At 40.7% G+C, this 14,831-nt stretch overlaps 1 protein-coding gene and 1 long non-coding RNA gene across 2 annotated transcripts; one reads left to right on the forward strand and one right to left on the reverse strand.

The window, feature by feature from the left end:
* Nucleotides 1-8: 8 nt before the first annotated feature.
* LOC135666632 (LRR receptor-like serine/threonine-protein kinase GSO1) lies at nt 9-4,099 on the forward strand. The gene is made up of 2 exons (XM_065178228.1): nt 9-3,369; nt 3,450-4,099. Exons 1-2 carry the CDS (start codon nt 33-35, stop codon nt 3,818-3,820), a joined length of 3,708 nt encoding a protein of 1,235 aa, XP_065034300.1. The 5' UTR covers nt 9-32; the 3' UTR covers nt 3,821-4,099.
* Nucleotides 1,831-7,066, reverse strand: LOC135666633 (uncharacterized). The gene is made up of 4 exons (XR_010509821.1): nt 6,858-7,066; nt 3,461-6,789; nt 3,006-3,374; nt 1,831-2,924 (listed from the first exon to the last, which is right to left on the reverse strand). It is a non-coding gene; the product is annotated as an uncharacterized LOC135666633 (long non-coding RNA).
* Between the last annotated feature and the right edge of the window lie 7,765 nt (nt 7,067-14,831).

Below are 14,831 nucleotides of genomic sequence, written 5' to 3' on the forward strand. Positions count from 1 at the left end.
TCTTTTCAGACAACACCAGATAAAGTACAGAGATGGATACGTACCGGAGGATCACGCTGGTTGTTCTACTGGTGGTGATCTCTTTCCTGCCTCCTTCGGCTCTCTGTCGCTACTTGGACTCGGTGTACATGGAAGTTCTTTTTGAGGTGAGGAAATCTTTCACGGAGGACCCCCGAGGAGTGCTCGACGACTGGAGAAAGGATAACCCCGACTACTGCTCTTGGAATGGAGTCACCTGCGATCTGGACTCGGCGGTGGTGGCTCTCAATCTCTCCTCCTCGTCCCTGGCTGGCTCCCTCTCCCGCTCCCTCGGCCGGCTGAGTCGACTCGCCACCCTCGATGTCTCCTCCAACCGGCTCACGGGTACAATCCCGAGCCAGCTCGCCGGGCTCTCCGCTCTGACCACTCTCTTCCTCTACTCCAACCGTCTCTCGGGAACGATTCCCTCTTCGCTCGGCTCGCTCTCCAGCCTTCGAGTCATCCGGCTGGGCGACAACCCAGGCCTGTCGGGACCGATCCCGGACTCGTTCGGCGACCTCCGGAACCTGACCACTCTCGCCTTGGCCCTCTGCAACCTCTCCGGCTCCATTCCGCGTCGACTCGGCCGGCTGACACATCTCCAGAACTTAGTCCTCCAACAGAACCAGCTCGACGGTCATATCCCCTCGGAGCTCGGCAATCTGGCTGATCTCCGGATCCTAAACCTTGCCAACAACTTGCTGCAGGGAGAAATACCGAGTCAACTCGGCAAGCTGAGCCAATTAACCTACCTCAACATGATGTCCAACCGGCTTGAAGGGACCATTCCGAGATCTCTCTGCAAGCTCGTCGGCCTTCAAAATCTGGACTTGTCGATGAACGAGCTCGAAGGCGAGTTCCCCGCCGAGCTCGGCCAACTGAGTGAACTCAATTATCTAGTCTTGTCCAACAACAAACTCTCCGGCGGCCTGCCGGAGGACCTCTGCCAAAATGCGACTAGGTTGCAGCACTTGTTCCTGTCCACCAACAGGTTCTCCGGTCAAATTCCGGCCGGCTTGGTCCAATGCCTGTCCTTGACGCAATTGGATTTGGCAAACAACAGCTTCACTGGCGCAATCCCGGTCGAACTCGGTGAGCTCGTCGACCTTACTGATCTCCTGCTCAACAATAACAGCTTGTCGGGTTCGATTCTTCGCGAATTCGGCAACCTCAGCAATCTTCAGATACTGACGCTCTATCACAATGAGCTGCGAGGGCAGCTGCCGGAGGAGATTGGCAGGTTGCAGCAGCTGCAGATCCTTTATCTCTATGAAAACCAGTTGTCCGGCGAGATCCCCTCGGCCATCGGGAACTGTTCAAGCTTGAAAATGATCGATTTCTACGGGAACCAGTTCTCTGGCGGCATTCCGGCGACTATCGGCAGGCTGGAGCAGCTCAGTTTCCTGCATCTGAGGCAGAACGACCTCTCCAGCAAGATCCCCGCGTCGCTGGGCAATTGCCGGCAGCTCACGATCCTCGACTTGGCCGACAACCGGCTCCCTGGCGGGATTCCGGCGACTTTTGGGCTCCTGAAATCGCTCCAACAGCTCATGCTGTACAACAACTCGCTCGAAGGAAGCATCCCCGATGAGATGTTTGATTGCCGGAACATCACGAGAGTGAACCTGTCCAACAACCGGTTCAACGGGAGCATCCTTCCGCTGTGCGGCTCGACCTCGCTTCTGTCGTTCGATCTCACCAACAATTCCTTCAACCTGGAGATTCCAGCGCAACTCGGAAACTCACCGGCGCTCGAGCGGATCCGGCTGGGGAACAATCGTCTGACCGGCAAGATACCGCCGATGCTCGGAGAAATCGGGGCTCTCTCGCTTCTGGACTTGTCGAGCAACTTGCTGACCGGAGTAATACCGAAGGAACTGGCGGCATGCAAGAATCTCACCCACATTGTTCTGAACAATAATCGGCTAACTGGAGTCGTCCCGACGTGGCTTGGGAGCATACCGCAGCTGGGGGAGCTCAAACTCTCTTCTAACAGATTCTTTGGGCCTCTTCCTGTTGAGCTCTTCAATTGCTCTAATCTACTGAAGGTCTCTCTCGCAGATAACTCACTCAGTGGCTCACTCCCTCCTGAAATTGGCAAACTTGCATCCGTCAATGTCCTGGACTTAGCCCACAATCAGTTTTCTGGAGCAATCCCTGCCTCCATAGCGCAGCTAAGCAAGCTTTATGAGCTCCGGTTGTCGAGGAATCTGTTCACCGGGCCGGTCCTGGTCGAGCTTGGACGACTGCAGGAACTACAGAGTGCGTTAGACCTCAGCTTCAACAACCTCAGCGGCGAGATTCCGTCATCGCTTGCGTCGCTTGCGAAGCTCGAATATCTGAACCTCTCGCACAATTTTCTGACCGGAGATGTCCCGCGACAAATAGGTGAAATGAGTAGCTTGGTGGTGCTCGATCTCTCGAGCAACGATTTGGAGGGGCAATTGGACGGCCGATTCGCCCGCTGGCCACCGCAGTCTTTCGCTGCGAACCTTGGTCTCTGCGGGAGTCCCCTCCAGCCGTGCAACATTATCAGGCCCGCCCGCGAAGGTTCCACCTTAAGCTCAGCTGCTGTAGCCGTGATCTCTGCCACCGTGACGCTGGTGATCATTCTCCTGCTGATAGCCGCTGTGTTATGGATCAGAAGGCGGTGCGCAGAGAGATCAAGCGAGGTCAATTGCGCATACTCCTTCAAGGGTTCCTCTTCCAAGATTCATCGAGAACTGATCGTGAAGGGATCCACGAGGCGAGAACTCAAATGGGAAGCTATCATGGAAGCGACGTGCAACCTGAGCGACGAGTTCGTCATCGGTTCTGGCGGGTCGGGCACCGTCTACAGAGTTGAAATGCCGTCCGGTGAGACAGTGGCCGTGAAGAAGATTCTGCATGACAAAAGGGAATCCTTGCTGCAAGACAAGAGCTTCGTGAGAGAGGTGAAAATTCTTGGCCGGATCAGGCACCGGCATTTGGTCAAGCTACTGGGTTACCTTAGCAGAAATCAGGGGGAGCATCTGCTGGTATACGAGTACATGGAGAATGGAAGCCTGTGGAATTGGCTGCACGAGCCTGCAGTGAGCCAGAAGAGGAAGCGAGAGCTGAGCTGGGAGGCCAGGTTGAAGATCGCGATCGGCCTTGCCAAAGGAGTGGAGTACCTGCACCACGACTGCGTGCCAATGATAGTTCACAGGGATATCAAGTCGAGCAATGTGCTGCTCGACGGTGACATGGAGGCACATTTGGGCGACTTTGGACTGGCAAAGGCAGTCGCCGCCGAGAATTACCCGGACGGTTCGGCACGGTACACGGAGACTGGCTCCTGCTTCGCCGGATCCTATGGCTACATGGCTCCAGGTACGCTGCATACAAGTAATCAAACCCGTGGTTTGTTCACTGTCATATCAAATAAACTTATAGCGCTGCAACATTATCAGAATATGCTTACTCCCCAAAGGCGACGGAGAAGAGCGACGTCTACAGCATGGGCATTGTTCTCATGGAGCTCGTTAGCGGGTTAATGCCCACAGATCGGAGGTTCGGAGGAGACATGAATATGGTGACCTGGGTGCAGTCTCGGACTGCGACGACGATGACGGTGACAGAGCGGGAGGAGTTGCTGGATCCTGCTCTGAAGCCGGTGGCACCGCGTGAGGAGTCCTCTCTGTTTGAAGTGCTCAATGTGGCCTTGCAATGCACCAGGATGGCTCCTTCCGAGCGGCCTAGTTCGCGCCAGGTCTCTGATATGCTGCTCCACGTTTCCCTGAAGATTCAGAGAGTAAGCACCGGAAAGAAAGTTGCAGTATAAGCATATTCTGGCAGATTAGTTGTGTCAAAGCCTTAGTTTGGTTGGTTGACTTGAACAAAACCACCATTAGGCACAATTGGTAGCTCAGAGAACATTATCACCAAGGATAATAATAGTACAGTCGTGTCCATGTAGCAGGTCTAGTGGAGGTGAAGAATGGAAGAGATGTTCTTTCAAATGCTAACATGAAAGCAGAGTCATGTTGGGAGAAAACATGTCCTATATTCAAAGAGTCAAATTTCTAAGAACAGACATTCACCTTGCAGGTTTACTATCCAATTATAATGTCTGAAGATGATGCAGAACTGCACCTGGTTAAAGATAACGTCTCTTCATGATTGTAGGCATAAAAATTTAGGGTACTAGTGATCATGAATTTGTAGGAAAGATAAACTCCTATAAAAGGCTCAAAAAATTACCAATGAAGCACCTGATGTATTACTCAAAACTTCATCATCTGCAACATGATAAAAAAAGAGCAACAAGAATAGAGAAGCTCAATGAGCAATGATAGAAGTTTGTCTAATGAGAAAAACTTCTTGTCGAACAGCAAAACATCATTAATTTACAAGCACATTAAATATTGCTTCACCTATGAAATCTTTGAATTTAGCTAAGTAAAACATTACATTGTTTCCCTGTATCCTAAGGGCAAGTAGCATGTTTACAAGCCAATCTGCAGTTGATGGTGCACAGAAGTAGACAGATTAACAACCACCAACTCATTCACAAAAACCAACCAATCAAGATATTTACAAGAATCAGTGGATGAGTTTACTTGATCTAAATAGTATTTCATGAAGATTGCACTCTGCCTGCAGCACAACTGTCGCTGAGAGACATGCCTGTCTTTGGATTACAACATAATGGCAAAAGGCCATACAAAGCAAACAATCTCACATAATTTGTTAGCTGGTGGTCTGTATAGGTATATTCACATATATACTTCTCTAAAGTTGATATCAGTGCCATCCACCATTTTCTATGACAAATGAGGGAAAATTTAGAGTTATTCAGTTTTATAATCAATGACAGTCCATATTAGTGAACAATTTCATGCACCAAAGTTCTACGAAGGGGCATACAAGCATTTTCTGAATGATGCTAAACTTTGTTAATTACTGTATAGACATAGGGAAGCTGAATTTTTCACAATGCAAATCATATTTTTAAGACAAGTTTATGGAGCAGAAACAGGGTAATTTCTTCCCTTCATGCAATACCTCAATATACAGGTAATTTCAATTAAAAATATGAAAGCTACCAACATCATCATAACTGTACACACCTACTTGACAGCTTCATCCATTCAACTGTTTTTAAGGGAAAGGATAATGATGATGGTGATTTTCAGCTGGTGATAAAGAAGAAAGGGAAAAAAGAGTTTTCAGTTCCAGTAAAAGACGGTTGTCCCAAATTGGATTTATAAGCATATTCGCAAGATACAATTCATTTTAATATAACTGCCCAAAATAGTCACAGGTTTCCAGAAATTGGGTGCATCCTTTTTTTTTTTCTTTCCAAATGGAAATACCCCTTTGTGTTTGTCTCTGCTTAGTTTAAACTTGGTATACATTATCTTAGATTATCACATGTCATGTCACTAAAAGCGTCTGGGACCTGCATATATTTTTTAGATGGTATATAACATTAGCTAGTGTTACAAAGCTCAAAATAATCATCAGTGTACTCTTATAAGATACTTCAGTCCTATCACAAAGGAAAAGAGATGGCACCAACATGATTTATTAGAAGTACTAGAGATGTCAATTAATCTTGAGAGTTCATGATGGAATAAACCTACAGAAATAACAATTACTGAGCCCTATTCACGATCCAGATTGATCTTTTTTCCCTTTTATAATGATGATTTTTCTATTCCATGTGATGGAGAAGGTGCATGGATTAACAAGTAATGAAAATTTTGCAGATCCAGTATGCCAAAACAACTTAAGAATATGTTCTATTAGTATGTTTCCCACATGAACCAGAAAATTGCAAGAACTACAGACTAAGAAGACCTTGATCGACTAATATGCTGAATCTGTATCGATTGAGCATGACAGTTGATTAATTTGACTCCTTAAGAACTGAAGCAAGTATACATGGATAAGCTTACACATAAAGATAGAAGTTGATTGGCAAGATTTATCAGCATTTACCAAAAAGATGAGCGCAGGCATCCAATTTTGTTTATCCATTATCAGCATCTATCAAGTTTGCTACACAAGCATCCACCAAGAAAATAGGAAGTCCCATGAGCATTATGAATCAAACGAACAAGTTCTAAATCATTACCATATTGAACTGTGCCGAGTCAGACAATGTGAAAAACAATTTTGTCTGAAACTTAGGCATACAATAACAAAAGAGAAAGGAAATTATGTAGGATATTTCAGTATTCTTTTCTTTCATATAGTATATATCCTTCCTTCCTTCCCTAATTGTCATTGTTATTTCCTTTTAATTTTCTCTGTCTGTGCTCATTGTTACAAATTTTTAGGTGTGCAATATCTATTTTGTTATCGAATCCTTCGAACATCAAAATACATCCACAATCTTCAATTACATAGCGCGACCATCTCAATCTTTCAGTGGTCCCTAACAGTACCACCTCATGTGGATACTTGGCATCCTCTCCCCTCAATTCTTCCACAAACTCTCATTTCTCGCAAACCTTCAACGCGAGGGATCAGAAAGAATGCTTCTTGAACACCTAAAATTAGGTTTTCAGATTCAGAACACCAACTGGTGATCAAATCGAACAGGATAAAGAAATCAAGAAGGGGCAGGCAAAATAAAAAGACGGACAGAAGTTTCTGTACTGGTTGACGGCCATTGCCTTGTGCAGCATCTTGTCAACCGCCGCCTTGAGGTCGTCGTCCTACGAAATGATTCATGAAGACGACCCTCAGCCTCATCCCAGCACGCAAGGTAACATAGAACCGATCGATCCCACCCATCCAACACTAAAGAAGAAGATATCAAAGAAGATTAGGGTTTGGGGTGCCGGAGGAAGGAAGGGGCAGTTGCGTACGCCGGATATAGAGGAGCTTGCAGAGGGCAACGGAGTGCATCTAAGATGCCCGGCCCAAACAGGGTTCCCACCAGCGTCAGCGTCAGCGTCAGCGTCGGCGTCGGCGTCGGCCCCGGCAGCATCTCCTTTATTCTCTCCGAGGGTAATGGATTCACGTGAGAGCCCCGTTTGTTTCTTGGTTTTGATCTCTGTGACGGGTTTACACTTGGGCTTTGGGCCATAACACCATTGGTTCGTAATCGTCATTGTAGCTAAACAAAATTAATCTCTTCTTGATTGACATGGTATTTTCTTTTAAGCCCTCGACTTCTGGGCTAATTATATACTAGCTGCTACTCCTCTCATCTGTGGTAGTTATTTTCACGTAGGCCCTTCTCCTTGAGACTAATCGCATTATAGTTCTTTTTTCCTTACCATACGTACGTGGGACAATGCGGGCTTTGTGAGTACTTTTTTGCACATAAGCCCTAGTTTTTGGGATTAATTGTATTGTAAGTTGGACAATACACTACATGAGAGGGTTATTTGCATACAAGCCCTCATATCTGAGACTAATTACATTTTAGGTTCTCTCTGTTGTTAGCATTCATGATCCCAATTTCTATGCACTGTTCTTGATGACTTCACCAAATAGAAATTACAAGACTACGTTGTGGCCCAACTCCTCGTGCAGGATGAGCTACAACAACCGAGTCAAGTGTGGCATGCACAATATGCCCTTCGCAAGTAACACGACTCTCTATGTTCAACAAATCTTTATGTGTGTGATATGCTCGGCGTAGTTTTCCAATCCACACATTCGTACTCTTTAGATGTGCCCCAACCAAACAAATTTAATGTCACAATTAAAATTAAATAATAATAAAATGATACTTATCTTTCGATGTTATTTAAAAAAAATTTATTTGATATATAAGGGCATTGTTGTCGGATTCGAAAATCACAATGATATTAATATACAAAACGAATTAGACTCGTTTCCAACCACCAATTGATACAAAACGAATTGATTTACATTTGATATAATAAAATAATACTTTTCTCTTTCTATCTTTAAGAAGATCATTATCTTCTAGGGATAGAAAAAAAAAAAGTCAACCCATAGAAGCTAGATTTAAAGGAGAAACTGACAATCTTCCTTCCATCAATGCCCTGCAATAAAAGAATTCTAGAGAGTTACTTTCCAACCACCAAGGATCCTTCCTCGCAAGATCCCTTAACCACTAGTAGATCTAGAGTCAACTCTTTCGAGAGAACCAAAGGAGAAAGCTAAGGAAGCACTATTGCCCATAATCAAGCCACCAGCATTCCTATTTCGGGTTGCCAATCCGTGCAGGCCAAAGGCTTCTACATCTTCCTAACCCTCTATCAAAACCTCAAAAGAAGGTCTTGATAGCGAAGAACCCTGTAGAGCAATGCCCAAGTTAGCGAGAACATATTCTATCGAGAGATACTTTGTCTAACCTATCGGAGAATTATACAATAGAAAACAGTCACAAAACTAGTAACTTTCTCTTTTTCATTGACATCTAAGATGTAATTGCAAACTCAACATATTCTACCGAGAGATGCTTTGTCTAACATATCGGAGAATTATACAATAGAAAGCAGTCATAAAACTAGTAGCTTTCTCTTTATCCTTGATATCTAAGATGCAATTGCAAACTTAACATATTCTACCGAGAGATACTTTGTCTAACCTATCGGAGAATTATACAATAGAAAACAGTCACAAAACTAGCAGCTTTCTCTTTGTCCTTGACATCTAAGATCCAATTGCAAACTCAACATATTCGACCGAGAGATGCTTTGTCTAACCTATCGGAGAATTATACAATAGAAAGCAGTCACAAAACTAGTAGCTTTCTCTTTGTCCTTGACATCTAAGATGCAATTGCAAACTCATCATATTACACCGAGAGATACTTTGTCTAACCTATCGGAGAATTATACAATAGAAAGTAGTCACAAAACTAGTAGCTTTCTCTTTGTCCTTGACATCTAAGATGCAATTGCAAACTCAAAATATTCTACCGAGAGATGCTTTGTCTAACCTATCGGAGAATTATAAAATCGAAAGAAGTCACAAAACTAGTAGCATTCTCTTTGTCCTTGACATCTAAGATTCAATTGCAAACTCAACATATTCTACCGAAAGATACTTTGTCTAACCTATCGGAGAATAATACAATAGAAAGCAGTCACAAAACTAGTAGCTTTATCTTTGTTCTTTACATCTAAGATGCAATTGCAAATTCAAAATATTCTACCGAGAGATACTTTGTCTAACCTATCGGAGAATTATACAATAGAAAGCAGTCACAAAACTAGTAGCTTTCTCTTTGTCCTTTACATCTAAGATGCAATTGCAAACTCAATATATTCTACCGAGAGATACTTTGTCTAACCTATCGGAGAATTATACAATAGAAAGCATTCACAAAACTAGTAGCTTTCTCTTTGTCCTTGACATCTAAGATACAATTGCAAACTTAATATATTCTACAGAGAGATACTTTGTCTAACCTATCGGAGAATTATCCAATAGAAAGCAGTCACAAAACTAGTAGCTTTCTCTTTGTCCTTGACATCTAAGATGCAATTGCAAACTAAACATATTCTACCGAGAGATGCTTTGTCTAACTTATCGGAGAATTATACAATAGAAAGCAGTCACAAAACTAGTAGCTTTCTCTTTGTCCTTGACATCTAGGATGCAATTGCAAACTTAACATATTCTACCGAGAGATACTTTGTCTAACCTATCGGAGAATTATACAATAGAAAGCAGTCACAAAACTAGTAGCTTTCTCTTTGTCCTTGACATCTAAGATGCAATTGCAAACTCAACATATTCTACCGAGAGATGCTTTGTCTAACATATCGGAGAATTATACAAATAGAAAGCAGTCACAAAACTAGTAGCTTTCCCTTTGTCCTTGACATCTAAGAAGCAATTGCAAACTTAACATATTCTACCGAGAGATACTTTGTCTAACCTATCGGAGAATTATACAATAGAAAACAGTCACAAAACTAGTAGCTTTCTCTTTGTCCTTGACATCTAAGATGCAATTGCAAACTCAACATATTCTACCGAGAGATACTTTGTCTAACCTATCGGAGAATTATACAATAGAAAGCAGTCACAAAACTAGTAGCTTTCACTTTGTCCTTGACATCTAAGATGCAATTGCAAACTCAACATATTCTACCGAGAGATGCTTTGTCTAACATATCGGAGAATTATACAAATAGAAAGTAGTCACAAAACTAGTAGCTTTCTCTTTGTCCTTGACATCTAAGAAGCAATTGCAAACTTAACATATTCTACCGAGAGATACTTTGTCTAACCTATCGGAGAATTATACAATAGAAAACAGTCACAAAACTAGTAGCTTTCTCTTTGTCCTTGACATCTAAGATGCAATTGCAAACGCATCATATTCTACCGAGAGATACTTTGTCTAACCGATCGGAGAATTATACAATAGAAAGTAGTCACAAAACTAGTAGCTTTCTCTTTGTCCTTGACATCTAAGATGCAATTGCAAACTAAACATATTCTACCGAGAGATAATTTGTCTAACCTAACGGAGAATTATACAATAGAAAGCAGTCACAAAACTAGTAGCTTTCTCTTTGTCCTTGACATCTAAGATGCAATTGCAAACTCAACATATTCTACCGAAAGATACTTTGTCTAACCTATCGGAGAATTATACAATAGAAAGCAGTCATAAAACTAGTAGCTTTATCTGTGTTCTTTACATCTAAGATGCAATTGCAAACTCAACATATTCTACCGAAAGATACTTTGTCTAATCTATCGGAGAATTATACAATAGAAAGCAGTCACAAAACTAGTAGCTTTCTCTTTGTCCTTTAAATCTAAGATGCAATTGCAAACTCAACATATTCTACTGAGAGATACTTTGTCTAACCTAACGGAGAATTATACAATAGAAAGCAGTCACAAAACTAGTAGCTTTCTCTTTGTCCTTGACATCTAAAATGCAATTGCAAACTTAACATATTCTACCGAGAGATACTTTGTCTAACACTAGTAGATTTCTCTTTGTCCTTGACATCTAAGATGCAATTGCAAACTCAACTTATTCTACCGAGAGATGCTTTGTCTAACCTATCGGAGAATTATACAATAGAAAGAAGTAACAAAACTAATAGCTTTCTCTTTGTCCTTGTCATCTAAGATGCAATTGTAAACTCAACATATTCTACCGAGAGATACTTTGTCTAACATATCAGAGAATTATACAAAAGAAAGCAGTCACAAAACTAGTAGCTTTCTCTTTGTCCTTGACATCTAAGATTCAATTGCAAACTTAACATATTCTACCGAGAGATACTTTGTCTAACCTATCGGAGAATTATACAATAGAAAACAGTCACAAAACTAGTAGCTTTCTCTTTGTCCTTGACATCCAAGATACAATTGCAAACTCAACATATTCTCCCGAGAGATACTTTGTCTAACCTATCGGAGAATTATACAATAGAAAGCAGTCACAAAACTAGTAGCTTTCTCTTTGTCCTTGATATCTAAGATACAATTGCAAACTCAACATATTCTACCGAGAGATGTTTTGTCTAACATATCAGAGAATTATACAAATAGAAAGCAGTCACAAAACTAGTAGCTTTCTCTTTGTCCTTGACATCTAAGATGCAATTGCAAACTCAATATATTCTACCGAGAGATACTTTGTCTAACCTATCGGAGAATTATACAATAGAAAGCAGTCACAAAACTAGTAGCTTTCTCTTTGTCCTTGACATCTAAGATGCAATTGCAAACTCAACATATTCTATCGAGAGATGCTTTGTCTAACCTATCGGAGAATTATACAATAGAAAGCACTCACAAAACTAGTAGCTTTCTCTTTGTCCTTGACATCTAAGATGCAATTGCAAACTCAACATATTCTACCGAGAGATACTTTGTCTAACCTATCGGAGAATTATACAATAGAAAACAGTCACAAAACTAGTAGCTTTCTCTTTGTCCTTGTCATCTAAGATGCAATTGCAAACTCAACATATTCTACCGAGAGATACTTTGTCTAACCTATCGGAGAATTATACAATAAAAAGCAGTCACAAAACTAGTAGCTTTCTCTTTGTCCATGACATCTAAGATGCAATTGCAAACTCAACATATTCTACCGAGAGATGCTTTGTCTAACATATCGGAGAATTATACAAATAGAAAGCAGTCACAAAACTAGTAGCGTTCTCTTTGTCCTTGACATCTAAGAAGCAATTGCAAACTTAACATATTCTACCGAGAGATACTTTGTCTAACCTATCGGAGAATTATACAATAGAAAACAGTCACAAAACTAGTAGCTTTCTCTTTGTCCTTAACATCTAAGATGCAATTGCAAACTCATCATATTCTACCGAGAGATACTTTGTCTAACCTATCGGAGAATTATACAATAGAAAGTAGTCACAAAACTAGTAGCTTTCTCTTTGTCCTTGACATCTAAGATGCTATAGCAAACTCAACATATTCTATCGAGAGATGCTTTGTCTAACCTATCGGAGAATTATACAATAGAAAACAGTCACAAAACTAGTAGATTTCTCTTTGTCCTTGACATCTAAAATGCAATTGCAAACTCAACATTTTCTACCGAGAGATACTTTGTCTAACCTATCGGAGAATTATACAATAGAAAGCAGTCACAAAACTAGTAGCTTTCTCTTTGTCCTTGACATCCAAGATACAATTGCAAACTCAACATATTCTACCGAGAGATACTTTGTCTAACCTATCGGAGAATTATACAATAGAAAACAGTCACAAAACTAGTAGCTTTCTCTTTGTCCTTGACATCTAAGATGCAATTGCAAACTCAACATATTCTACCGAGAGATACTTTGTCTAACCTATTGGAGAATTATACAATAGAAAGCAGTCACAAAACTAGTAGCTTTCTCTTTGTCCTTGACATCTAAGATGCAATTGCAAACTCAACATATTCTACCGAGAGATGCTTTGTCTAACATATCGGAGAATTATACAAATAGAAAGTAGTCACAAAACTAGTAGCTTTCTCTTTATCCTTGACATCTAAGAAGCAATTGCAAACTTAACATATTCTACCGAGAGATACTTTGTCTAACCTATCGGAGAATTATACAATAGAAAACAGTCACAAAACTAGTAGCTTTCTCTTTGTCCTTGACATCTAAGATGCAATTGCAAACGCATCATATTCTACCGAGAGATACTTTGTCTAACCTATCGGAGAATTATACAATAGAAAGTAGTCACAAAACTAGTAGCTTTCTCTTTGTCCTTGACATCTAAGATGCAATTGCAAACTCAACATATTCTACCGAGAGATAATTTGTCCAACCTAACGGAGAATTATACAATAGAAAGCAGTCACAAAACTAGTAGCTTTCTCTTTATCCTTGACATCTAATATGCAATTGCAAACTCAACATATTCTACCGAGAGATGCTTTGTCTAACATATCGGAGAATTATACAATAGAAAGCAGTCACAAAACTAGTAGCTTTCTCTTTGTCCTTGACATCTAAGATGCTATTTCAAACTCAAAATATTCTACCGAGAGATGCTTTGTCTAACCTATCGGAGAATTATACAATCGAAAGAAGTCACAAAACTAGTAGCATTCTCTTTGTCCTTGACATCTAAGATTCAATTGCAAACTCAACATATTCTACCGAAAGATACTTTGTCTAACCTATCGGAGAATTATACAATAGAAAGCAGTCACAAAACTAGTAGCTTTATTTTTGTTCTTTACATCTAAGATGCAATTGCAAACTCAAAATATTCTACCGAGAGATACTTTGTCTAACCTATCGGAGAATTATACAATAGAAAGCAGTCACAAAACTAGTAGCTTTCTCTTTGTCCTTTACATCTAAGATGCAATTGCAAACTCAATATATTCTACCGAGAGATACTTTGTCTAACCTATCGGAGAATTATACAATAGAAAGCAGTCACAAAACTAGTAGCTTTCTCTTTGTCCTTGACATCTAAGATACAATTGCAAACTTAATATATTCTACCGAGAGATACTTTGTCTAACCTATCGGAGAATTATCCAATAGAAAACAGTCACAAAACTAGTAGCTTTCTCTTTGTCCTTGACATCTAAGATGCAATTGCAAACTAAACATATTCTACCGAGAGATGCTTTGTCTAACTTATCGGAGAATTATACAATAGAAAGCAGTCACAAAACTAGTAGCTTTCTCATTGTCCTTGACATCTAGGATGCAATTGCAAACATAACATATTCTACCAAGAGATACTTTGTCTAACCTATCGGAGAATTATACAATAGAAAACCATCACAAAACTAGTAGCTTTCTCTTTTTCCTTGACATCTAAGATGCAATTGCAAACTTAACATATTCTACCGAGAGATACTATGTCTAACCTATCGGAGAATTATACAATAGAAAGCAGTCACAAAACTAGTAGCTTTATCTGTGTTCTTTACATCTAAGATGCAATTGCAAACTCAACATATTCTACCGAAAGATACTTTGTCTAACCTATCGGAGAATTATACAATAGAAAGCATTCACAAAACTAGTAGCTTTATCTGTGTTCTTTACATCTAAGATGCAATTGCAAACTCAACATATTCTACCGAGAGATACTTTGTCTATCCTATCGGAGAATTATACAATAGAAAGCAGTCACAAAACAAGTAGCTTTCTCTTTGTCCTTTACATCTAAGATGCAATTGCAAACTCAACATATTCTACCGAGAGATACTTTGTCTAACCTAACGGAGAAATATACAATAGAAAGCAGTCACAAAACTAGTAGCTTTCTCTTTATCCTTGACATCTAAGATGCAATTGCAAACTTAACATATTCTACCGAGAGATACTTTGTCTAACATTAGTAGATTTCTCTTTGTCCTTGACATCTAAGATGCAATTGCAAACTCA

Source organism: Musa acuminata, unplaced genomic scaffold, assembly GCF_036884655.1.
Source record: "Musa acuminata AAA Group cultivar baxijiao unplaced genomic scaffold, Cavendish_Baxijiao_AAA HiC_scaffold_1115, whole genome shotgun sequence".
NCBI lineage: Eukaryota > Viridiplantae > Streptophyta > Magnoliopsida > Zingiberales > Musaceae > Musa > Musa acuminata.